We start from the raw sequence: 26,853 nt of genomic DNA on the forward strand, positions 1-26,853 counted from the left end.
TGATTGCTTGTGGTAAAATTGGGTATTTGGGCAGAGAAACCAGTGTTTTGTGCGCTTCGACCTACCGAACCAGCATTTGGCGAAAATAGTGTCGGATTCGTGGTATATGTGGGTATTGCCCCCCGTGTACCTGTCATGTATTGGCATGCCGTATTGACTATTTGTTCTCCATTCGAACGCGGATGATCCTGGGGTAAATAAATGATTTCCAGCATTTGTCGAGGCAAATTGCATTCCGCCAGCACTCGAAGATGAGGGCGCGGTAGTCGATATTGAAACTGGATTAGTCCCTGTCGTTGATGCATTATTTTCAGGTATAGCCTGGGAACTATCCATGGGTCTTGATCCAGTCGGACCCGGTATCTCTTGCGCTCCTTGAGTAGAAGTCGAAACATGCGTGGAATTTGCCGCTCCGGTTCCTGACCCTTGTGGGGGATCCTGATCTCCCCTGCACTGGCCGTAACGACCATTCTCTTGTTGTACCTTCGTTTGGGAATCGGTTTTGCACTGTTTGTTAATTTACCGTTCCTAAGGTTCATACAAGGTCTTGATATTTTCTAGACAAAACAAAACAATCGATTAATAACAAACTGTTTGACACTGTCCCACTGGGCATGCCAATTTGTTTACGGTGATTTCCGCTAAACAACCGCTAGTCTTCCAAACTATAATAAATATGATTTGGTTACTCGCAGGATCGACTAGATTGATCCTAGGACATAGTCAAATAGGTTGTTATTCATGATAGTTCGAATTATGTCTATGATTGGTGTGTCTCAAATAAGAAATACTTAACCAAACAAATAAAGATTAGCAATCACCTTGTTATACACGTAAATATAACATCAGCGAAAAGGTAAGTTAAAGATAAAACATAAGACAAAACTGTAAAAGTGCAAGAATCTTAAAGTGCAGAAAAGTAAAATGCTTCGAAGATAAATGACATGAAAATAAAGAGTGCAGGAATATAAATGATAGAAAATAAATGAAACGCAATAATATCGAAAGATACTTGAATAAAGGAAAATACACATGTATTTAAATTGGTGTTGGTGCCATACGTACATTTCTCAGCGAACTCTTTCTCTTAACACTTGATGCTTGAGTAATATGTGAGTGATTTGTACAAAATGAACACCCGGAATCCTAACATTAAGACCCTTATTTATACAAGTTTCGACCCTAACGGTCCTACACTAATCTAATGCCAAGTTGCCCATAGAAAATCCAGGGATGCCATCTGTCTTCGTGCGGTTACATAAACTGTTTCAAAATTCAAATCATCCCGCCTGAATCCTCCTTCGACGCGTGGCAACATAATTATAATCGAGAACGCCACGAAAACACGCTAAGCTTCAGTACTTCGCATATTTCGCAAAACGTCTAAGTCCCAAAGACCATTCTTCTTGAATTTAGCTTTGGTGCTCACTATCTTTGTTTCAAATTAAACATCATTCTCGAAGCATGGCCATCAGTAGCCATTCTATATCTTCAAAGATGGTCATCAGTAACCACCTCCTTCGAATTTCAGACCTTCGAAGGACATTTCTTCTCAAACGAAATCTCTAGCTAGCAGAGATTGAAATTGGTTTTGGGGTCAATTATTTCAGAGAATTAGAGCGCCTTTGTGCCCGATAGGAAGCTGCTCGATGGGGTGTTGATTGCTAATGAGGTGCTGTATTTTGCAAAGAAATCTAAGCAAAGCTTTTTATTCTTCAAAGTTGACTTCGAGAAGGCTTACGACCGAGTGAGTTGGGACTATTTGAGAAACGTTATCAGAAGGATGGGTTTTGGTAATCGGTGGATGAACTGGATGAACGGAATGGTTTTCTCGAGCTGGATGTTGGTTTTGGTGAACGGAAGTGCAACTAAGGATTTCAAAGTTGGTAGAGGTCTTCGCCAAGGAGATCCGTTATCGCCTTTTTTTTTGTTCTTGCTGCAGAGGGGCTGTCGGGGATATTTAAGCAAGTTGTATATGTAGGTGATTTTAAAGGTATCATACTGGGCACGGCATGTGAAATTGACTTACTCCAATTCGCCGACGATACGTTGCTGATGGGGCCTGCCTCTTGGAGGCAGATTTGGGTTCTAAAGGCAATGCTCAGAGCCTTTGAAGTTGTATCGGGATTAGGTATTAATTACAACAAATGCAGACTAATAGGCATCAATGTTTTTGATCATTTCTTGGATGGTGCTGCTTGTTTTTTGTCTTGCAGGATCGAGAAAAGTTCTTTCAATTTCCTTGGCATTCCGATTGGATGCAATTCGGGATTGTGCTATAATTGGAATCCCTTGATTCGGAAGATTAAATCTAAACTGGATAATTGGAAGAATAAATGCCTTAGCTTAGGAGGCCGTATAACGTTATTAAAATCTGTCCTTTCGAGCATTGCGGTTTTTCAACTCTCATTCTACCGCGCTCCTTTGAAGGTGTGTCGGGATATTCAAAGGATTCAAGCTAGTTTTTTATGGGGCGAAAAACCAGGCGAGAGAAAGATTCATTGGGTCGGGTGGGAGAAAATCTGCCAATCGACGGAGGAAGGTGGTTTAGGGGTAAAAAAAGTGGACGATTTCAATATGGCTTTATTACTTAAGTGGGTTTGGAGAATTTTGAAGGGAAAGAAAGAGGTGTGGCTGAATGTGTTGGAAGCGAGATATGGCAATGTTCAGTATGCTGTCTCAGTAGGGTCTAACTATTGCGGTTCTAATTTTAATTCTGTTTGGTGGACCAACATCATCAAGCTCGAACATTCTGCTCAAGTCTCGGTTTTGGCAGGTAATACTTTTAATGTGATTGGAAGGGGTGATGCAGTGATGTTTTGGGAATCGGTTTGGCTGGGCGATTTATCTCTCAGGGAAGCTTTTTATGATCTTTATGTTAGCAGCAAGATCAAATGGGCGAAGGTCAGTGAGATAGGAAGGTGGGAAGGCACATCTTGGGTTTGGGAGGTTTTGGATACTGATAAATTTATGATGTATGACAACACTTCTTTGAGGCAGCAGCAGCTCTTTTCACTTTTACAAACAGTAGATCCGATCAGAGACGCACCTGATTCTTTGATTTGGAAACTAGACGTGGACAAGGGCTATAATGTGAAACGTGGTTACGAGGTGTTAGCTGCTAGTCCGAATTCTGTTGGTTTGGAGGGTGATTGTAAAAAAGCTTTGAGGATTTTATGGATTACCGACATGCCATTCAAAGTCAGAGCTTTTGTCTGGAGATGCTTTTTGAATAGAGTGGCAACTAAGGATCAACTCTGGAGGCGAGGTATAACTTTGGATAATTCTGATTTTAATTGTAACTTCTGTCTGAATTTTCATGAAACATTAGAACATATTCTTTTTTCGTGTCCTTTTTTGGTTGTGGTCTGGAAAAATATAGTTCTCTGGATTGGGCAGGAACCCGATTTTGTTTCGTGTGTCTGGAAGAATTTTTTGTTATGGGGGGATTGTGTTAGGAAGTTTTGTAACTGTAACAGGAAGGCGGGGATTATATGGTCGGCGACGGTTTGGGGCATTTGGAAGTTGAGGAACCACATCATTTTCAACGGAGGGACTTGTAATTTAGACGATCTGTTGTGGAACATTAAGTTGACGGCGTGGAAATGGTCGCTCATCGGTAAAATTGCGAACTCCAAGTGTAATTTCTATGAGTTTAGTAGAAATCCTTTGTTTTATTTCAAATAGATGTCAATTGGTCTGTAGTTTTCGTTTCCGAGTTTTTAGAGCTCATTTTGTAAGCGGGTTCGAGTACCCCTAGTGCTCGTTTAGTGAATTCCTTGCTTATAAAAAAAATGTGGCTTCCGTTTATTCCCTAAGAAGAGCAGCTTACATTTTTATTATAATTAAGTTTTTAATAGATGTTGAACTTTAAATCTTTACACCTCACAATCACTCTTTATACAAGAGTATTAATTCTAAGAGATATTTCTTCTTTTGGTTTAAAATAAAATCACACTTATAGGACAAAAAATTAAAAAAAAATTAACCACATATAGAGTTGAGAGGATCTTAGAAATAAAATATATTAAATGAAAGAAATATTTTAAATAGTGTCGAGGAAGAAGGAATGAGTGAGATGGTTATATCCGAAGGAAAACAAATGTAAGTAGTACCCTAATGGACCTTATCATGACTTAGTGGACGTAGCTTCCAACTTTGTCCCTTTGTTTCTTTCATACAAATTTCAAAATTCAAATTTCAAAAGTATAAATTTTGGAAACATTTGTTGAAGGTGTAAATAAATTTATACTTTTCTTATTAAAACATTCAATTATTGGTCAAGTGTACTATTGGTTCGAGAGTGTTAAGAGTCTCAAATCGAACAATATATGACCAGAATATGTACTTATAAGTGGAAGTAATCATCACTCTATCAACCGATTTTGTAGGGATGAATTCGGCTCAACCACATATTTTTACATGGTATCAGAATAACACATAATGTTTATGCATTGCATATGCGGAAACATAGCATGAATTTAAAACTTTAAATAATATTTGTCTACCTGACATAGTATTAAAGTAATTAGGAGATTTGAGTTTGCGTCAGGTTTAGGTGTCAATTTTTATAAGAGTAAATTATTGGTTGGTATTAACTTGAATGACTCATTTTTGGAGGCCACATCTTTTTTTTCTTTCTTGTGGTATTGGCTCCATTCCTTTTAAAATTTTAGGAATTTCTATAGGAGCAAATCCAAGAAGGAAGGCAACTTGAAAACCTATCTTGGACACATTTTTGAACCATGTTTTGTAGGTTATTTCTAGGTTACATGCCTTTAATTAAGACAACATCGTTTGATGAAGATAAATAATGTCTAATGATGATAACTAATGAAAAGTAAAGCTTAAGCGGTTAAAGCAAATAAAGATGCAAACCAAAGATTTAGGGTTTGGTGGACTTGAATATCCTGTGAAGGGCACCAAAAGAAACATAACTCAATCCTCATCACAAGTGAACTCAAGCAAGTATTTACAATAAAGAAAGCATTCGACAAAGTCTTGAAGTACAAGAAAGCCCTACATTGATTAGTCTGAGTGCATATTTTGTAAAGCATAACAACATTCTCGTAATAGTGCATGGCAAAATCACACTCACCCGAAAAACATTTTTTAACTGGTTTTTCTCAAGAAAATATTTTTAAAAAATTTCTTGAAGCCATGCCATATGAGCTATGAGCTGTCAAAAAACTTTGGGGAAGTTTTTGTCTCGACCAATCGATTGGCACACTCTTCCAATCTATTGGAACAATTCAAAAATACGCCTTAAGTAATTAGGACAATTTCTTAATGATGTGCAACAACTAAATATTTTTATTTTTCTTTTTGAAGTAGATAACCGATTAAATTAGGGTAACCAATCAATTGGAAATATGCATTGTTGAAGCAGTAAAACGGAAAGCAACAAAAGTTTTGGAAATATTTATCCGAGAAATTTATCGTCTCCACAGGGACTAGTGCATTGAACTTTCGATCAACAGTTTCCACAGTTATTGTTATAACAAGAAATGTTCTGATCAATATTCTTAGTTTTGATGATAACATTATGTATGAATTTTGTATAAGACATTGTGGTACTCTAATTATTCATGTTTTCCATTTAAGGAAAAATATAAGAGAGTATGCACAAATCAGCATTCAGAAGCACTGACCCAGAAGTTCTGGATGGCTTCATCAGACCATGCTCTGTTCATACATAAGAAGATGGTCTTGAAGATTCAGAACATGATCTGTGGTACTCTAATTATTCATGTATTCCATTTAAGGAAAAATATAAGAGAGTATGCACAAATCAGCATTCAGAAGCACTGACCCAGAAGTTCTGGATGGCTTCATCAGAACATGCTCTGTTCAGACATAAGAAGATGGTCTTGAAGATTCAGAACATGATCTGGAAAGCATCAGAAGATGGCAGTCAGCAGCAAAGCTCTAAAGTTCTGATGGTATCACGCTCAAAGCACTTCAAAGTCTGAAGACAAAAGTTGCATCTACACCAAAGCTGAAGACTTTGATATTCAAACGTTAATCTCTACAATCTGAGTGCAGAAGAAAGTACAAGATGAAAAGGCTATAACGTCAAATCTCTGACTGACAAAAAGAACGTTAGAAGCTACAAAAGGCAAAGTCAGTAAAAGCTGCTGAAGCATGGCTCGAGGTAGTTGACAAAAGAGTGAAACATTAAATGCAGCGCTGTACTATTCATGCAAAGCATTAAATGCTCCCAACGGTCATTTTTCCTCAGCGCCTATATATAGAAGTTCTTATTCAGAAGAAGTAACAATCTCTTGCACAAAAGAACCAATACGCTGTCAAATTGAAATCAAACAAAAGCAAAGAAGAACTTCATCTTTAACGTCACAAATTTGTAATATCTTAGTGAGTGTTAAGAACTAGAACTTAAGAGAAATATCACTTGGTGATTACAGCTTTCTTAGAAGCAAATTAAACTCTTGTAATATTTATTTTACATTGATTTTAAAAGAATTCCTAGAGTGATCAAGTTGTGATCAGAATACTCTAGAAGACTTAGAGAGTGTTCTAAGTGGAGAACCATTATAATCAGTTTGATTAGTGGATTAAATCCTAAATTGAGGTAAATCACCTTGTCAGGGGTAGACTGGAGTAGTTTAGTTAACAACGAACCAGGATAAAAATAATTGTGTTCAATATTTTTTTATCTACCATTTTTTATCAAACCCTTATTCAATCCCCCCTTTCTAAGTGTTTTTCACTCCTTCAGTTATGAATTTTGACTGAACTGTTTAAAGCAGAAAAATAGAAAAGTAAATATCAACACAAAAGAATTCATTCTTCAGAGAGAAGATACTTATCAAGCATGCATATAATCTACTTATCACAAACTTGAATCTATCAACCAGTTACACTCAACCTACAATACTCATCAGTATCATCCAGTATCGCTCACACCCTAAGTCATTTCTAACCCAAAGTAGAGAGAAATACTATATCATCTCGGTGACAATCTCTCAACCACCTTAACAATACATCAGACATCCATATCAACCGTATCAATGATCTCTCAGCTGGCACAACAAACACGGAAGCATTAAGCTTCGACACCTAATAAGATTTCTAGCTCTAAATCGATCTCTATAATCTAGAAACTAACAAATAATCATCCTAGATAAGGATTCGAGCAGTATATATCTATAACAATCCAAACCCCGAGCACAGAGCAAAAATCTAAGACAATCACCAATAAAGATTTGTAAATCAGATTTTAAATAACACCATGGGTGACAAATATACATGCGTTCAGAGTAAAATTTACACAAAACACTAAGCAATCAACAAAATGCAAAATTTACATCTGTTTCTGCATAATTCGGAAATGAACTTCCGAAATATACTAGTCTGCCTCCAATTTTCGAAAGTTCATTTCCGAAAAGTCCACTGAGCAGGATAAGGTTTGTTGGGCCATCATTGCTCCAATAAGTCTATAAATACAACACACTCTTATTCATCCTCTTCACACTAGAAAACACAAATGACACAAACCTACCCCCACCTGGCATTCATCTACTTCACCACCGGCTACCCGATGTCGTTCCAATTTCGCTTCTTGCGCGACACGCAGTTTACAGAGTTAATAACGTCGCTCAACACGCTATTGCAATATCCCAAAAATCGAAAGGTTGTCAAGCTCGAGTACCGCTCGCCATCGCTTAACGACGAGGGAGACATTGAGTTCATGCCTTTTAATATAAAGAACGACAAAGATTTAGCGGTTTTATGGACAACGTTCGACCGATTTTCTTCGAAGGGTCTGATCGAGTTGGACGCGAAACTTCAAAGATCGGGGGCCGACGTTATCAAAATGTTGACTCATCCTCACCTACCCGTGTTTAACAATATGTAACTTTAATCTTATGTAATGTGATCGATGTAATCTTCATCCGATTAAATAAAGCGAATCGTTCTGGTTTTTTATTTTTCTTCTGTCCAGACCTTATTTCGGAAGTACATTTCTGAATTCCTCCAAGGGGGGTGAATTTGGAGATGAACTTCCGAATACACCAATTTTCTGAAAAACAACTTTATTTCGGAGATGCATCTTCGAAATCAATATTTTTCATTAAAATAAACACCTTTTCAGAGATACATTTCCGAAAACACCTTTTTTTTCAATAAAAGTATGTTTTCAGAAATGAACTTCCGAAACAAGGGGTATTTTAGTAAATTCACCAAAGGTGAACAAGAAGGTTAGGAGGTGGGTAAATAAATTTCCAAAATATATAGTTCCACTATAGATTTAAAATTTCACACCACAGTTGTTCTCTCATTTTCAAAAGGGTTTTGAATCTGTTTTGAGTGTTGTGTAAGTGAATCCTTTAATCTTCTATTTCATTATGTTTACATTTTCGTATGGATCTTAATCTCATCTCTTTGAGATGTGTAATTTTTAGGAGATTCTATTATGGTGATTAACATTTTTTTTTGAAGATTTCTTAAATTTAAGATGTTTGCATAGTGTGCACGTTTGTGGTTGGTTTTGACAAGTCCATCAGAAAAGAATGATGTTCTACTCTCCATAATTACTATGGTAATATTTTTTGGAAGTCTAGTGAAAGTTCTTATCAATCTCAGGACAGGCCAAGGATCAAAATATTGCTAGGATTGAGAAAAGATCGATGTAAAATAGAGACTTTGGAGCAGAATTCTTAGTGCTGGAAGATTCAAGAGGATTTCGAGTAAAGATTTCGCAAAGATTCAGTTTAGATACTGTGTACGGGGATTCGATACGAGATTTTATATTTTCAACGTTATTCTGATAGTGATTGTACTGAACATCTTGTAATTTATCACAAACTATAGTGGAAGAGTAAAAATTTGAATGAAAAACCATTAGAGAGTAGAGTAGACTTACTAAGGATGGACCTCAAGGCTTAAAAGAGTATTGTCAAAGATACTTACAAAATACACATTAAAGATGTCCTCACATTGACAACGCGATTTGAATTCAGAAATTCTTAGATTGTGAGTCAACTCTTTGCTGACTCAGTTAATATTCCGGGACAATTTTGGTCAAGTTTAAAATGTTTTTAAGTTTGAATTTAAATTTTATTACTAACAAATACATGTAATAATGGAAATGTGAAAATACTTTGTATTTCATTCACTCATTTTTTATCTTTTACATATGTCATTTGACTTATTTATATAGGATACAATATACAGTATGGATACAAAATACACTTGTACAAACTGCTATTATACAAGTCTACTACTGTACGTATTTTGTCTCCGTTACTCCCCCTCAAACTCAAGGTGGGAAGGAAGATTGAACTTTAAGTTTGCCACGGAGAGATTGGAATGTAGCAGTGCCAAGCGGTTTTGTCAAAGTATCAGCAATCTGGGCATGAGCAGGAATCTGCTTGATAGTCAATTTTTGTGCGACCACTCTTTCACGAACGAAATGAATGTCGAGCTCAACCGGTTTCGTGCGTGCATGCAAAATCGGATTATGGGATAAGAGGACAGCACTCATGTTATCACAGAGAAGAGTAGGAGGAAGAAACTCCACCTGTAACTCAGTTAATAAGGATTCAATCCACAGAAGTTCCTTCGTAGCATAAGCAAGGCCACGATACTCTGCTTCAGTGCTAGAGCGGGACACTAGGGGCTGCTTCTTCGAGCTCCATGTAACAAGGTTAGGTCCAAGATATACAGAAGACCCGGAGGTAGATCGACGGTCATCGGGGTTACTAGCCCAGTCAGAATCGCTATAAGTGCGAAGAGTGAATTTGTGATTAATAGAAGCTGGGCTGAGATGCAGGCCAAAGGAACTAGTGTCACTCAAATACCATAGAATGCGTTTAACTTCCAGCCAGTGGGACTCCAGTGGGGAAGACATAAACTGGCAGGCTTTATTAACAGAAAATGCAATATCTGGCCTTGTAAGAGTAACATACTACAGTGCACCGACAACAGAACGATACATGCCTGGATCAACAAGAACATCAGTGCCATGCTTGCTGAGTTTGGTTTGACTCAACATAGGAGTAGGAACTCCATTGGCTCGAGGCATGTGAGCTTTGGCTAGCAAATCATGAATGTATTTAGACTGATTGAGCAGTAGGGAACCATTAGAGCTATATAATATTTCAATACCAAGGAAATAGGATGGTTTACCTAAGTGCTTCAGAGCAAATTTAAGATTGAGTTTTTGAATAAGGTCATGCACTAAAGGAGAGGATGAACCAGTGATCAAATGTCATCCACATAAACAAGGGCATACATATTAATACCTTGAGTGGAGTAAATGAAAAGGGAGTGGTCACACCTACTTTATTTGAAGCCAAAGTGAAGCAAGGCCTGAGCGAGCTTATCATACCAGGCTCGAGGGGCCTGTTTCAGGCCATAGAGGGCTTTGTTGGGTCTACATACTAACTGCTTATTTTCAGAGATAAAACCTGGAGGTTGTTGCATGAACACTTGCTCTTGTAAATCACCATTTAAGAAGGCATTGTTAATGTCAATCTGCTGGAGTTCCCACTTGTGAGTAATGGCTAAAGTTAGAAGAATCTGGATAGTAGTGGGTTTTACTACAGGGGAGAATGTTTCACTATAGTTAAAGCCCTGTTGTTGTAGATAGCCCTTAGCAACAAGCCTTGCCTTAAATTTATTTAGACTTCCATCAGCATTTTCTTTTACTTTGAAAACCCACCTATATCCAACAGCTTTTCTATCAGGAGGAAGAGAGGTGAGAGTCCAGGTATTGTTGGCAAGTAAAGCATTGTACTCAATTTGCATAGTTGCAAGCCACTGTGGATTAGAAAGAGCCTCTTTGACAGAAGTAGGTTGAGTACAAGCCAAGTAAGCTTTTGGTTTGAGACAACCAATCTTGCCTCTAGTAACCATGGGATGGTTATTTGTAACTAGGGTGGGCTGGGGGAGTGTAGAAGGGACAAAATACCCATCAGCCAGCAAAGCAGACTGACTGTCAGACTGTGTAGCAGGCACAAGGGGTGAGAGGCAAGTCAATATCTGGTGGGTTAAAGGAAGCTAATTCAGGGACAGAGTGTGGACAAATTGTGGGGCCAGCATTGGGAGACACAATTGGAACATGCTGGATGGGAACAGGGCTAGAAATAATGGCAGGTGTAGGACTAGATATGGGCTGAGACAGAAAAGTGGTAGGGTTAGGACTGGACCTGGCTAGGTCTGAAAAATTTGGAATGATAAAGGACTGACCTGAAGAAGGGACAGTACTAGGGGTGTTTGAGATAGAGGTGTTAGAAGGTGAAAATAAAGCCAAGTAGGGAAACACATTTTCATCAAAACTAACATCTTTTGAGATAAAGATTCTGCCTGCTGAGTTCAAACATTTGAACCCCTTGTATTGAGGAGAAATGCCCAAGAAAACACATTGGGTGCTCTTGAATTCCAACTTATGTTGATTGTAAGGCCTAAGATTAGGATAACATGCACAACCAAAGGTCTTTAGGGCCTTGTAATTTGGCAAGGAATTATGAAGGGCATGAAAAGGAGAGGAGAATTTAGAAAGTTTAAATTTACTTTAATGTTGGTAGTAAATAATGACAAGAAATTTAAATTTAATTTTGCATAATTAAAAATAAAAAAATACTGATAGCAAATTATGGCGGTTAAAATTGACGTAGAGTTTAGTATATTATGGCGGTTTCAAATGACACATTATAGAATGAAATTTGTTTAACCCGTGAAAATTGCGGTGTTTTAAACCGCCACTATTTTCAACTAAATACCGTCATTTTAACATAAGTTTAAAATGGCGGTTATCGCGGCGTTTATATTAAAACCGCCATAATTTACCTAGAGGCAACCAATTCTACGTCGTTTTTCAAAATGCCATTATAGTAAATTGCGGCATAATTTACGCGTTTTTTTGTAGTGTTTGTATCTGGGATATGGAAAAGATTCTTATTGACAATTTATGCCCTTTGTGTGGTTTGGAGGAGAAATCGGTGGGTCATCTTTTTCTTTGGTTGTATTCACTCTAGAAATGTTTGGAAGGAGGTGTTTGCTTGGTTGGGCTTGGGCATGGAGGATGATGTGGGGGCTGTGGTTGCTTTTCAAAGGGTCGAGGTGGGTTTTAGAGTGGTGGAATACATCCGTTTTAATTTGTGTGGGGGTTGTAAAACCTTCATTTTTTGCTTTCTTTTGGCTTGTGGTTTGTTGGTGCATTTGGTTGGGAAGAAATAAAGTGGTATATATTTAAATATAGTGTATGGAATCCTACCAAAATCTTGATAGTTATTAAGAATTTTGGTTGGGATTGTTTTTCTATTCTTGATAGAGGTAGGGGAACATTTTTTTTAATAAGAAATTGATTATAAAGCTTGCACTAGGGGTGCAACCCTTACAAAAACACTATAAAGTGTTTGAACAAGATAAAGAGAGTTTAAACCATTCATAATAAATAGATCTAAGCTTATGGTATCCATTATACAACCATGCATCTCCAAGAAAGAAAGATGATATTGGAACAAACCACATCATAGCAAAAAGATTCCCCCTAAAAAAATTATTGCATCCCTCGTAAGCCAAATACTCCAAATTAAAGCTATCCAAATAATTTTGATCTTCACCCTATGATTTGTATTCTTCACCTTTTCTTGAATTAAGCCTAAATCCAAAAATTCCTCGTCGTTGATTGCTTCCGGATAACCCAACCAACCATATTTGCTTTTCCAAATATCTTTCACTCTATGACAATTAAAAAAGAGATGCGATAAATTCTCTTGATGCATACCACAGAAAACATAATCCAAATTATCCAAGTTCGTCATTCCCCTTTTCAAGAGATTATCTTTGGAAGGAATTATTCCGACAAAAAATCTCCACGCAAAAACTTTCATTTTAGGAGGAATTTTGAGATCCCACATCACCTTCAACAGCTTGATAACATTAGGAGCCCAAGCATAAGTTTTGGAAACACTAACAATGTTGGAAATGCTAGCCACCGTAAAATCATTTTCCGAATTGATGCACCACGAAAACCTGTCATTCTCCGCCACGTTCAGTTGCACGGCGTCCAGCTCGCAGTAGAGGCTAGCCCAGCCAGCGCTGTCCAAAACAGCCGCTACTGCAGCATCCGGACCTCCATTGCTGCCGAACAAAAATTCCGACGTCCACTTGTACCTGCCATTTTCCAACACCAACAGATCCGCAACCGTGCAGTTTTTGATGGTTGACATATCAAACAATTCCGAGAAAGAATCGCGAAGAGATTGATCTTCCAACCATAAAATATGCCAAAAAAAAGAGTGTTTTCTCCATTTTTACAATTGCACTTGTAACATTCAGAGAAACTATTAACAACAAACTCGTCGATCAAATCATTATTGTTAATGTCCCTCCATCAAGAGTCATCTTTGCAACACATTTCCCCTTTCGGAGCTTGCACCTTTAGCTTTGGATAGTGATACCTCAACAATAAAAATCTATTCCAAATAGCATTATCCTCCTTCAAAATCTCCCACTTCCATTTTAGAAGAAGAGCCTTATTAACCTCCCATACATCTCTCACACCTAAGCCACCCTTCTCCTTTGGTTTGCAAACCTTATCCCAATTCATCCAATGAATACTCTTTTTATCTACTTTTCCACTCCATAAAAAATTGCTTTGAAGTCTTCTAATCTCTTCTAAGACCTTCCCCGGAACTTTGTAAAAGGATAGAGTAAACGTTGTGATAGCATTTAAAACCGCATTTTGCACGAAAAAGATTTGGCTTGTCAATTCTTGTGCGTATGTAGGCGCGTAAGATAGCTTTCTCTTGACTTTGTCGTGTTGGTTTTCTTTATTCTGTTTTGTTCCTTTTGTATTGGGTTGCATCCCTTGTACGTTCAATACAATTGCTTATGGAAAAAAAGAAAAAATAACCATGTTGTTGTGCTGATTGTGAAATAATAATAATAATAATAATAATAATAATAATAATAATAATAATAATAAAAATAATAATAATAATATGAAAGTTTTCATATCTACCTTATCTTAGTAGAATAATTTAATTAAAGAAAAATTAATGATTAGCAAGTTGTTTACGTTACTGCTTCAGAAAGTTGCTGAATGATGATAAAATACAATTACATTAAACTAAGCAGAATCTTAAAAACGAATTTAAATTTAGAGAACATTCTTTAAAACTCCTTAAAAGGCAAAAAGTTTTAAATATTTTTATCACAACACACGCTTTATACACTATAAATAAGTCAAAAAATATTTCTTATTAATTACATGCAGCAAAATAAAAAATGGCTAAAACCCTCAAGTTTGTGCACAATATGATTTTATTTCTTTTCCTATTTTTTATCATAAACAATGTTGAAGTCCAAGGTGTTATCGGAGGTGAGGTGAATTGGGATGATTTACCGACGAAGATGCCGTTGGATGCTAGAGGTAATTTATTTTTTAGATTAAATAAGTTTTTGTCCTTATAAATATTGCAATTTCATTTTTAGTCTCCTCCTGCTTTTAAGCAATGGTTTTAACTGGCTTTGATAATAATTTTTTTATAAAAACAGTTGTTTAAAGACAGTAAAAGACTAAAAATAAAAATTACAATATTTATAAAAATCGAAAACTTATTTAATCCTTTATTTTTTTCATCCTTTTCTCAGTTTCTTTCTATATTTGTAATTCATGTACAATATTTTATCTCATTTTAGTAATATTATTTTATTATGTTTTTTCATTGCAACAGCAATGCTAGAGGAGTGTGCAAAGACTGAGTGTCCCCTAGATCATCTTCATAAGTATTTTTGCGTTATGACCAAATGTAATGCAAAACGGCCGTATGAATATGACTAAATATTAAAATGAATTAATATCTGAATCAAAAGATATCATTTAAGTCATGCAAGGAGGAAATTATTATCTAAACTAGCCAAAAATATATTTAATATATGTAATGGCACCAAATAATTGTATATTTTATTTTTATTTTTTTTTATTTTTTTTTAATTTTTGTTATCTTATATATCTTGCAATCCCCACTTTGTACTCTAAGATTTTGGTATTAAAATAAAATATGTAAATGAAAATATTATAATTAAATTTTCTTTTCTCTTAACTTCATATGTATTGTTATAAGTATTATTTAATTATATCACATTTTTATAATGTTATAGGCTTTGAAATACAAACTAAAGGCTTTAAAATATAAAACACTTTTTAAAATGTTAAAAATAGTTATCTTCAATAATTGCAACATCTTTGTGGTTGTTTATATTCTTTCTTCGATTTTATACTAGTTTTTTTTTTAAATAAACAATTGATTATAAGATATCGCACTATAGGTGCAACTCTTACAATAAGAACACACTAGAAAGTATTAGTACAAAGTAATAATAATTTATACCAATCATAAAAATTAATCATACGCGATGATTCCCTATTACAAACTCATCTCCAAGAATAATACAATGATTTCCTATTACAAACTCATCTCCAAGAATAATACAATATATTAAATATCACCTCATCAAAGCTAAAATGCCGTTATAAAAAATGATGGTATTTCTTATAGTCCATATATGAACTATACTACATATTTCTTAATTATAGGCTATCCTTCTAATTTTGTATATGAATAGCAATGAAACTTTTTTCCTTTCTAGTATAGCTTTATTTAGCTTTCAAATATCCTAACAAAGTTTCCAATCACCGACAAATTTTGTTGAAGGTGTAAATAAATTTATACTTTTTCTTTTAAAAAATTCAAAGACTGGTCAAGTGTATTATTGGTTCGAGATAAAGTTTTGGACTTAAAGAAAAAGTCATGCCAGATATATTCTAAAAACATAGAACAACACATTATGTTTATGCATTGCATATGTAGAAACATAACATGGATTTAAAAACTTGAAATAATATTTTTCTAGCCGACAAGAATGACTGTCACTAGCCATTAGGATATTTTTTTATTAACTTCATTGACTCATTTTTGGAGGCCACATCATCTTTCCTTTCTTGTGGTATTGATGACTCCATTCCTTTTAAATTTTTAGAAATTCAATAGGAGCAAATTCAAGAAGGAAGGCAACTTAAAACCTATTTTGGACAAGTTTTTCAACTTGTTTTTCAGGTTATTTCTAAGTTACATGCCATTTAGACAACATCGTTTGATGAACATAAATAATGTCTAATGATGACAACTAATAAAAAGTAAAGTTTAAGCGTTAAAGATGTAAATCAAAGATTTAGGGTTTCGTTGGCTTGAATATCCTGTAAAGAGCACCAAAAGGAAACATAACTTAAGCCTCATCACAAGTGAACTCAAGCAAGTATTTACAAGAAAGAAAGCATTCGACAAAGTCTAGAAGTACAAGAAAGCCCTACAGCGATTAGTCTCAGTGAATATTTTGTAAAGCATAACAACATTCTCGTAATAGTGCATGGCTAAATCACACTCACCCAAAAAAACATTTTTTAACTGGTTTTTTTTCAAGAAAACATTTTAAAAAGATTTCTTAAAGCCATGCTAGATGAGTTATGAGCTGTCAAAAAAACTTCGGGAAATTTTGTCTCTATCAATCGATTGGCACACTCTTCCAATGTATTGGAACAATTCAAAAATACACCTTAAGTGATTAGGACAATTTCTTAATGATGTGCAACAACAAAATATTTTTCTTTACCTCTTTGAACTCGATAATCGATTTAATTAGGGTAACCAATCAATTGGAAATATGCACCAATCGATTGACAAGTCTAAAAAAGTCTTAAAATCATTTCCGTTCTGTGAGTGAGGAGAAAGATCTTTTTGTGACTGAGGAAAGTATAATTTGGGAAGAGTAGTATAGTAAGCTCACCAATGAATTTTTAGTTTATACTTTGGTTGAACATTGTATCCTTTTAGGAATTGTTTGTTTGAATTCTAAAGCCCATATTTTAAGTTCAAAAGCTCAATGAGTTATTAAAGCTTTCATAGATTCTTGGTTAGTGCGGTATAAAAACAAGTTTTAGGTTAAAGTTTAGCCCGGTGTTAAAATTTTATTTTGGTTCGAGTTTAGTCTGATATTAAAATCTCACGAGTTTGGATTTGTGAGCTCATTTCGGTGTTAAAAGATCAAGAAGGTCGAAGCTTGAGAGATGAAGAGTTTAATACCACATGTAGTGTTTAGGTTTGTTGGATCACCACATGGAGAAGACCAAGAAAGAAGACCAAGAAATGAAGTAGTTGTAGGAAAGATTCTCTATGTCATAGTGGAAGACCAAGAAATGAAGTAGTTGTAGGAAAGATTCTCTATGTCATAGTGGTCTTTTGTGGCTCACTACTTGTTGGTTGATTTGACACAATAGAAATGAAGTAGTTTACAATGGGAGTCTCAAGAATGTTGATAAAGCTTTGTATGGGAAGCTAGAATGTAATTTGGCGGATTGGAATCTAAATCCATTGCCTTTGATTTGCCAGGAACTTGAATTTTTTAATCTTATAGTTTCGAATCTTGTAATAGGTAGCGTATCCTTCATACTCTTTCTATTTAATATTTTGCTTATAAGAAAATAGATTTCCAAAATCACATCTAACTATAACGTATAACATGATTGTTGTTTATTCACTTCAATTTATTAAGAGTCTAATTATATGTAATGTCAAATTTACATTTCATATTTTTACTTTAAAGCACCTTATTTTCTTACGGTTTAAATGTTTTTTCTTTATAGTATTTATGCACTTTAAATTTATCGGAAATTAGCTTTTTAACAGATAATAAAGAAGAAGACTTAGACTAATGCCAGCTGTGTTCTAGTTAGGTTGTTAGTTACATTTCAGTTAAGTTAGTTACACTTTTATGCTTACTATATATAGTGTAACTAGTGTAATTGATACTTGACACAATGAATAACAGAATTATATTCTTCTCCATTTATCTTCTTCGTTTTCATGTTGATTGCAAGTAACTCAAGGTTTTGATCAATGGAGTTTATCATTGTTCTTGAACCCTAACCATGACGAGAGGTGGTGGTTCTAGTAGTAGTGTTCAAGCTATTGATACTCTTGATCCATATTATGTTCATCCATCAGAAAACTCAGGGACTGTGTGTGTGACACCAGTGCTATCGGGAGAAAATTACCATACTTGGTCTATGAAAATGAAGAGAGCATTAGCGATGAAGAACAAGTATCAATTTGTTGATGGATCCATAGAAGTTCCAGATGTTAACGATCTCAACTTCAGAGCATGGCAAAGATGCAATAATCTGGTACATACTTGGATTATCAATTCTATCAATCCATCAATTGCACAAAGTGTTGTGTTCATTGATAATGCAATTGACATGTGGAATGATCTCAAAGATAGGTTTATGAGAGGTGATAGAATTCGTGTTGCTCAGTTGTACCAAGAAATTTCAAATCTGAAACAAGGAACAAACAAAGTTTCAGATTATTTTACTGCATTGAGAAGTCTATGGGAAGAATTTGACCAATACAGACCTATGCCTAACTGTACCTGCAAAGTAGCTTGCACATGCCTAGCTATGAGGGATAGTCGAGCTTATAGAGCTGAAGACAGAATCATTCAATTCCTGATTGGGTTGAATGAAGAGTATCATGGAGTAGTTTCTCAGGTTTTGCTAATGGATCCCTTACCTCAGATAAACAAAGTTTTTTCAATGGTGATGCAGCAAGAAAGAAAGATATGTGGAGGTGTCTGCATTGGAAATAATTCTGTTGATGACAATTCAGGCATGGTGAATGCAGCAGAATCCAATAAGCAGATAGGCAATGGAAGAGGTAGAGGGAGTTTCAATGGAGGTGGCCAAAGAGGAGGTCATGGATCAGGAAGAGGAAGAGGAAATGTTAAAGTCTGTACCTATTGTGGTAAAACAGGTCACATCATTGATAGTTGCTATAAAAAGCATGGATATCCACCAAGCTTTGGAAGAGGAAGTGGGAGCAACTCCTATGCAAATCAAGTAGCTTTAGAAGAACCAACTACCAAGTGCACTACTGAAGCTTCTACAAGTGACAGCATGACTCTAACTAAAGAGCAATATCAGAACCTGATGAATTTGCTTGAGAGGAGCGCCAGCTCTGTCAACTTAACAAAAGGAGGTAACTCTTTTCTTGCTAATTTTAGATGCAGTAGTAAGTCCAATTGGATTATGGATACTGGGGCCACACACCATATTTGTCAGGATCTCAATTGGTTTGTGAAGTATGGTGATATTAAACCTTTAATTGTTAACCTACCAAATGGAAGTTCCATAACTTCAAAAGTGTGTGGTAGTGTGAAACTGTTCAGCCAGCTTATCATAGAAAATGTCCTTTACTTGCCTCAATTTGAGTAAACTTGATTTCAGTTTCAAAACTATGTGCAGAACAAGACTGTCAAGTTGTTTTTGAAACTAATCAATGTGTGATACAGGCAAAGAAGGATTTGAAGAGGAATGGTTAGGCTAAAGAAGTTGATGGTCTCTACTACTTAGGAGCTAATGAGCCACATAAGGAGATTAATTGTGCAGGACAAGTTTCAAGCATTGCAGTCAATAGAAATAAGACAGACAATGGAGTTTTATGGCACTTAAGGCTAGGTCATTTTTCTTTTGATAGAATGAAATGTATGAAAAGTGTATATAGCTACATTTCTGATAGTGTACATAGTGCTTGTGATGTATGCCATCTATCAAGACAGAAAATATTGCCATTCCCAATCAGTAATAAAAATGCTTCTCATGTGTTTGAGCTCATACATTTAGACATTTGGGGTCCTTTCAACACTGTTTCTGTCCATGGTTTTAGATATTTTCTGACTATTTTGGATGATTATAGTAGGCATGTTTGGGTTGTCATGATGAAATCCAAATCAGAAACTTCTCAAAGAATTAAAGAGTTTGTTTCAATGGAAGAAAATCAATTTGAGAAAAGAATAAAAATAATAAGAAGTGATAATGGTCTAGAGTTTCTAATGTCATCTTATTATGCTTCTAAGGGTATAATACATCAGAGGAGTTGTGCTTATACTCCACAACAAAATGGCAGGGTGGAGAGAAGACACCAACATATCCTGAATATAAGCAGAGCTCTTATGTTTCAGGCTGGATTGGCAAAGAAATATTGGTCTTATGTAATGCTACATTCAGTGTTCCTCATGAATAGAATCCCCACTAAACTGCTTCACAATAAATCCTCCCATGAGCTAATGTATAATGAGTTGCCTAATCTCACTTCTTTGAGAGTTTTTGGATGCCTTAGCTATGCCTCTACTCTACCAGCTCATAGACACAAATTTGACCCTCGAGCAAGGAAATGTGCTTTCCTGGGATATAAGTCAGGTATGAAGGGATTTGTACTTCTTGACCTTTCTAATCATGAAATTATTGTTTCTAGAAATGTTAAATTCTTTGAGCTAGAATTTCCATGCCATGCTGATTCTACAGAAACACCTCATAAAATTTATGTTCCTTCACATACTGAGAATCTGGCTCCTATTGTTCCTAGTTCTCATGATGATATGAGCATCTCTGATATCCAGGTTGAATCTCCTTTATATAGTGATTCTCCTGCAGTTGAATCTGAAACTCTAGACCACACTGATTCCACACAACCTGTTGTAACTAATAGAGATATCAGTCACTTAGAAACTCCTACTCCTATTGCTCTTAGAAAATCTAGCAGAAATGCTGCTCCCCCAGCACATTTGAAAGATTATATTTGCAGTTCTATCACTGCTTCCTCGTGTCAATATCCTATCCAAGACTACCTATCTTGTTCTAACATTTCACCATTGCATCAGGCATATATACTAGCCCTGGCATCTGAAACTGAACCTACAAACTATTCTATGGCTTCTAAAGATCCTAGGTGGATTCAAGCTATGGAGAGTGAAATTGATGCCCTACATAGCAACAACATTTGGGAATTTGTGGATCTTCCCCCAAATACATCTACTATTGGTAGTAAATGGGTTTACAAGATCAAAAGGAAAGCGGATGGTTCCATAGAACGCTTCAAAGCCAGGTTGGTCACTCAAGGGTTCACTCAGACTGAAGGCCTTGATTATTTTGAAACCTTTTCTCCAGTTTCCAAGCTCTCTACAGTCAGGGTTCTACTTGCTCTAGCTTCTATTCATGGCTGGCATTTACATCAGCTCGATGTTAATAATGCCTTTCTCCATGGGGATTTACATGAGGCAGTTTACATGAAGATACCTCAAGGGGTTATTCCTTCTAAACCATGGTAAGTCTGCAAGCTTATTAAATCTCTATATGGGCTAAAACAGGCAAGTAGACAATGGTTTGAGAAACTTACCAAATTTCTTCATTCTCAAGGGTTTGTTCATGCCCATGCTGATCATACTCTCTTCATCAAAGCTGATTCTACATCTTTCACAGCTCTTCTTGTGTATGTGGACGACATTATCTTGGCAGATACCTCTTTGCAAGTTTTTGACGATTTGAAAATAGCCATGAACAAAGCTTTTCGCATAAAGGATTTGGGCCAACTGAAATTTTTTCTTGGTCTTGAAGTGGCTCGATCCTCCTCTGGGATAATACTTTTCCAACACAAGTATTGTTTAGACCTTTTGAAAGACGCAGGTCTCATTGGTCAAACCTGTATCGACACCTTTGGATACTACCACACGCTTGTCACATGACTCTGGTTCAGCTTTTGCTGACGTGACTTCTTACCACAGACTTGTTGGTCGCCTAATCTACTTGATGACGACACGTCCTGACATTGCTTTTGCAACACCGCAAATCAGTCAATACATGAGTGCCCCTACTGAATCACATTACAAAGCAGCTTTACACGTTCTTCGATATCTCAAGAGATCTCCCGCTCGTGGCATCTTTCTCTCTCACTCTTCTGAAATCCAAATCCTTAGTTTTAGTGATGCTGATTGGGGTGGCTGCATTGATACACGCAGATCCATTTTCGGTTATTGCTTCTTCATAGGCAAGTTGTTGGTTTCCTGGAAATCAAAGAAGCAAGGGACTGTAAGTTGTTCATCCGTCGAAGCTGAATATCGGGCACTAGCTGCTACTACACGTGAACTTCAATGGATGTGTTTTCTTCTCCAAGATCTCAAACAACAACCATCTCGTCTTCCCGTTCTCTACTGTGATAATCAAAGTGCTTTTCATATTTCGGCCAATCCCGTTTTTCACGAACGTACTACGCACTTGGACATTGATTGTCATCTTGTTCCTGAAAAACTTCATGCTGGTCTCATGCGTCTCTTGCAAGTTTCTTCCCATGCAGAGGTTGCGGACGTGTTTACTAAGGCCCTTGGCCCTAAACCTTTCTTCAACTGCTTGTCCAAGCTTGCCTTGGTAGATATATACCAACCTCAAGCTTGTGGGGGGGTAACCGATAATAAAGAAGAAGACTTAGACTAATGCCAACTGTGTTCTAGTTAGGTTGTTAGTTACATTTCAGTTAAGTTAGTTACACTTCTATGCTTAATATATATAGTGTAACTAGTGTAATTGATACTTGACACAATGAATATCAGAATTATCTTCTTCTCCATTTATCTTCTTCGTTTTCATGTTGATTGCAAGTAACTTAAGGTTTCCATCAATGGAGTTTAGCATTGCTTAGACTTTTCAAAGCAACTTTACATTTCTTTCATTAATTCTACTTTTTTGGCAATTTACATTCATACAATTTACTTTAACTTCAAACCTATAATTTATCAAAATATTTGTAATATTAAGATTGAAGAATATTTTATTTTAAGGTTTATAAATTAATGTTGAAATATAACTGAGCATATAATTTTTCAAGAAATTCAGATAATATTTCTACTAAATAGAGAATCCAATAGTTCATTTATTTCTTCTTAAGTATAAATAAATCATTTTAATGATTATAAAATGATTGTTTATAAGGCAATACTCTAAGGAATTCCTTAAGATATTCACAATTACTATTAGGCTAAGCTATGTTTGGGAGTTTGGAGGGAAAGGAAGGGTTTCAAAAATTGATTTTTTTTTTTAAATATAGAGAAATTTTTAATATTTTTTGAAAAAAAAATTTGTTTAGAATGATAATATAATGTTTATCATTAATGTATTTTTACTTTTTGAAATACTATAACAACAAAAATTATATTTGAACATTTTGTCAAAGCCCTCCAAAATTCTCTGAAACCCTTCTTTAATATAATTTTTGAGTTTTTTTAAATTAGGGGGTTTTTGGTGTTATGAAGAAAACCAAAGTCTCTAAAACCTTCCAAACTAAAATCTTCCTATTCATTTTCCCCAATTCTTCCTATTTTTCAAAATTCTCCCCTAATTTCCCCTCCAAACTCTCAAACATAACCTTAGTGTAGAAGTGTAGTGACGTAACTTCTACTACTCAAATACCATTGCATCTTGAGGAAGTTTATGGGAATCCTAAAAAATACGATATCAATGATTTTCCACTTCCATAGCGACAATAGTCTTGATTTTTTGTGTGTTCGTTCTTCGATTTTTAACAGGTTAGAAACACATACACAAATCCGACTACATTTTCCTTTAATTCACTATTAAAAAACTTAAAATTTGAGATGGTAGTTCCCCTTCTCTAATTCACTAAATTTCATCGCACACGAATTAAGTTTTTATATTAACATATTAAACTTTTTAAAAATATTTTAAAATATGGTTGATTTAATGCATTTTTTTAACTGGTCGATTTTATAAAACCGACTTCGCTTCTTTGCTTCAAATAATTTAAAACGGTTCAATTCAGTTTTTTCATTTTTACTCCCGTTTTAATCCATTAGGGGTTTTGAAAAGTTGACCCAATCAAATTTATCTTCGATTCCTTAATTGATCCAGCCAATTCGATTTTATTTTTTTACCATTGTAAAATATTTAACCAAAAATTATTAAAGATTCTAAACTTAGAAAACATTTTTTCAAACTCTTTAAGAGGTAAAAAAAATTAAATATTTTAATCCCAACACCCGCTTTATACACTACAAATAAGTCAAAATATTTTACTTGTTACATACACGAGATAAAAAAATGACTAAAACTCTCAAGTTTGTATACTATATGATTTTATTTCTTTTCCTAATTCTTATCATAAAGAATGTAGAAGGTAGATATTTAAAGAAGCAAGCTGAAGGTAATTAATTTTTTTCATCATTTTTTAAACTCCCTTCTATAATTTGTAATTCATGTACAATATTTTTTCAATTTAGTATATATAATTTTATTATGTTTTTTCATTGCAACAGCAATGTTAAAGGAGTGTAATTTGTAATTCATGTACAATATTTTTTCATTTTAGTATATATAATTTTATTATGTTTTTTCATTGCAACAGCAATGTTAAAGGAGTGTCAAAAGTCTGATTGTCGACTAACTAAGGGTCAAAAGATCATATGCATTATGGATAGATCTAAATCATTTCCAATTAAGTCTTGCAAGGAGGAATAAATTTTTACACTAGCCAAACATCTATTTAATATATGTAATGACACCTAATAATTGTATTTTTTTGTTTGTTTGTTTGTTTGTTTTTATTTTGTTATCTCATAGACCTTGTGATTTCAACTTTGTATTCTAACATTTTGGTATTAAAATGAAATATGAAAATAAAGAATATTATAATTATATTATATTATTTTATTCTTTTTTTTTTTACTATGTATAGAAATAGTCATGATTTAGTCACTTAAACTTTTTTTCCAACACTACAACCTATTTGAATATTTTTAATATTTTAAAAATTAAATATCCAAAAAATAATATTTTGGATTATCAACCAAGATGTCAATGCATCAAACACTTCACCCTTACAGGCTTTCTGTTTGGGAGGATTATGTACATCATGGTAAACTTATTATCCGGAATATCGATTGCTAGCCCGGATAGCCAACCAAGTCGTCTAGCAGAGATAGCCCACGAAGGGACATCCCATCGCCAAACCGAGCTAGTATACAGACAAGTTGCCCAGCAGAGCTAGCCCACGAAGGGACAACCAAGTCGCCCAACGGAGTTAGCCCACGGGCAAGTCGCCCAGCAGACCTAGGTCCGCGAAGGGAAAACCAAGTCGCCCAACGGAGTTAGCCCACAAGCATGTCGCCCAGCAGAGCTAGTCCGCGAAGGGACAACCAAGTCGCCCAAAAGAGCTAGCTCGCGAAAGGACAGCCAAGTCACCCAACAGAGCTATCCCACAGGAAAGTCGCTCAACACAGCTAGCCTGCGAAGGGACAACCAAGTCGCCCAATAGAGCTAGCCCACAAGTAGGTCGCCCAGCAGAGCTAACCCGCGAAGGGACAACCAAGTCGCCTAGCAGAGCTAACCCGCAAAGAGACAGCCAAGTCGCCCAGCAGAGCTATCCCATATGCAAGTCACCCAACATAGCTAGCATGGGAAGGGACATCCAAGCCGCCCAATAGAGTTAATTAATCCACAGGAAGGTTTCCAAGCAGAGCTAGCCCGCGAAGGGACAACCAAGTCACCCAAATGAGCTAGTCCATAGGAAGGTCTCCTAGCAGAGCTTTCTCGCGAAGGGACAACCAAGTCGCCCAACCGAGCTAGCCCACGAAGTAACCGAACATGAGACGTACATTGATGGACATTTAGAACATGTGTCCTATGTGATAATTTCCACATGAATAGCCATGATTATGATTTTATGACATTTACTACCCTTGTGTGACAAAGAAGACTATAAATGAGAGACCTCGGCGTAGGAAAAATGATCCACAATCTGATAGAAAAACACATAAGCGCAAAGTCTTCCATAAAAGGTCCTCATTGACCCTTGTCGATGGAGCTAAAAATGCGACCTCTCCCGGCCAGCATCGAAGTGGTTATCAATATTGTTTTGCAGGAACAATTGCACCGTCTGTGAAAACCGCTAAAACTTTCCCGGACCACACAAAATTCATTTACTTCATTTGCATGTTACCTTTGATTAGCCGTCATCCACATCAAAATTTCGACAGCCAAGAATGAGGTAAACAGAAATTTTGATATGATTAAGCGTTCTGCAGTTGGTATTTGATTTTAATCCTATTTTTGAATTTAATAAAATTCTCGGCATCACATGTTGAATTCATGAAAGAAATAATTCAAAGTTTATTTAGTAATTTTGTGATAATTATTATTATAAAGCTTATCATAATATTTAACAAAATAATATTTATAATGGTTATAATGATTACAATATAAGTCAATTATAATCACAACTTAGTACTGGAATTTTTCAGCTAATGTTGTATGTGGCGGCCTTTTGTTTTGAATACAAAAGGCTAAGAAAAATTATATGTCATATAGAGAGGCTAAATATTAAAAATAGGATTTGCAGGCCATTATTGTTTGAAATTGCTTTGTTTATCACGTCAAATTGCATTAAACCGTTTCGTATATAAAGAAACCACTATATGTGCACTGGAGTATGGCATTTGGACTTTCATTTAAAGTAATGATATATTACTTGCTATATATATATATATATATATATATATATATATATATATATATATATATATGAAACAAGAGATAACATTAATAGATCATACCTATAAAGCATTATGGATTAAGCTCAAACTTTATAGGTATGATCTATATGATATTGTGTTTCAATAGTATAGAAATAACATTAGAATTATTGATATAATACCTATTTTATTAAAAAAAGATATAAAACTTATATACAATGACAACTTTGTAATTAAAATGAAAATTTTTGTTTTAATGTTAATCATTAATACCCAATTTTTAGAAAACCTAATGTCTAATGTACGTTACTTTTCTTATAAATTAATTTATTTAATGTAAGATACCTGATTTTAAGAAAATTAAGTATAAAATAATAAAATAATAAAACACATATATAAATTCATACCTAACTTTAGAAATATTGGATGTGATTCCAAAATTAAAGTCTG

At 35.2% G+C, this 26,853-nt stretch overlaps 1 protein-coding gene and 2 long non-coding RNA genes across 3 annotated transcripts; all 3 read left to right on the forward strand.

Annotated features, from left to right (window-relative positions):
- The first annotated feature begins 14,157 nt into the window (after positions 1–14,157).
- LOC131657123 (uncharacterized) lies at positions 14,158–15,061 on the forward strand. The gene is made up of 2 exons (XR_009300497.1): positions 14,158–14,404; positions 14,709–15,061. It is a non-coding gene; the product is annotated as an uncharacterized LOC131657123 (long non-coding RNA).
- A 2,898-nt stretch (positions 15,062–17,959) lies between these two features.
- On the forward strand, positions 17,960–19,303 carry LOC131659729 (uncharacterized). The gene has a single exon (XM_058928881.1). The coding sequence runs from the start codon at positions 17,960–17,962 to the stop codon at positions 19,301–19,303; it is 1,344 nt and encodes a 447-aa protein (XP_058784864.1).
- A 4,653-nt stretch (positions 19,304–23,956) lies between these two features.
- LOC131657124 (uncharacterized) lies at positions 23,957–24,573 on the forward strand. Its single transcript, XR_009300498.1, has 2 exons — positions 23,957–24,077; positions 24,279–24,573. It is a non-coding gene; the product is annotated as an uncharacterized LOC131657124 (long non-coding RNA).
- Positions 24,574–26,853: the final 2,280 nt, after the last annotated feature.

This window comes from Vicia villosa, linkage group LG3, assembly GCF_029867415.1.
Source record: "Vicia villosa cultivar HV-30 ecotype Madison, WI linkage group LG3, Vvil1.0, whole genome shotgun sequence".
NCBI lineage: Eukaryota > Viridiplantae > Streptophyta > Magnoliopsida > Fabales > Fabaceae > Vicia > Vicia villosa.

Excerpts from the sequence above, each read along its gene's own strand:
- LOC131659729 (XM_058928881.1), top strand. The coding sequence starts at position 17,960 with ATGACGAGAGGTGGTGGTTCTAGTAGTAGTGTTCAAGCTATTGATACT.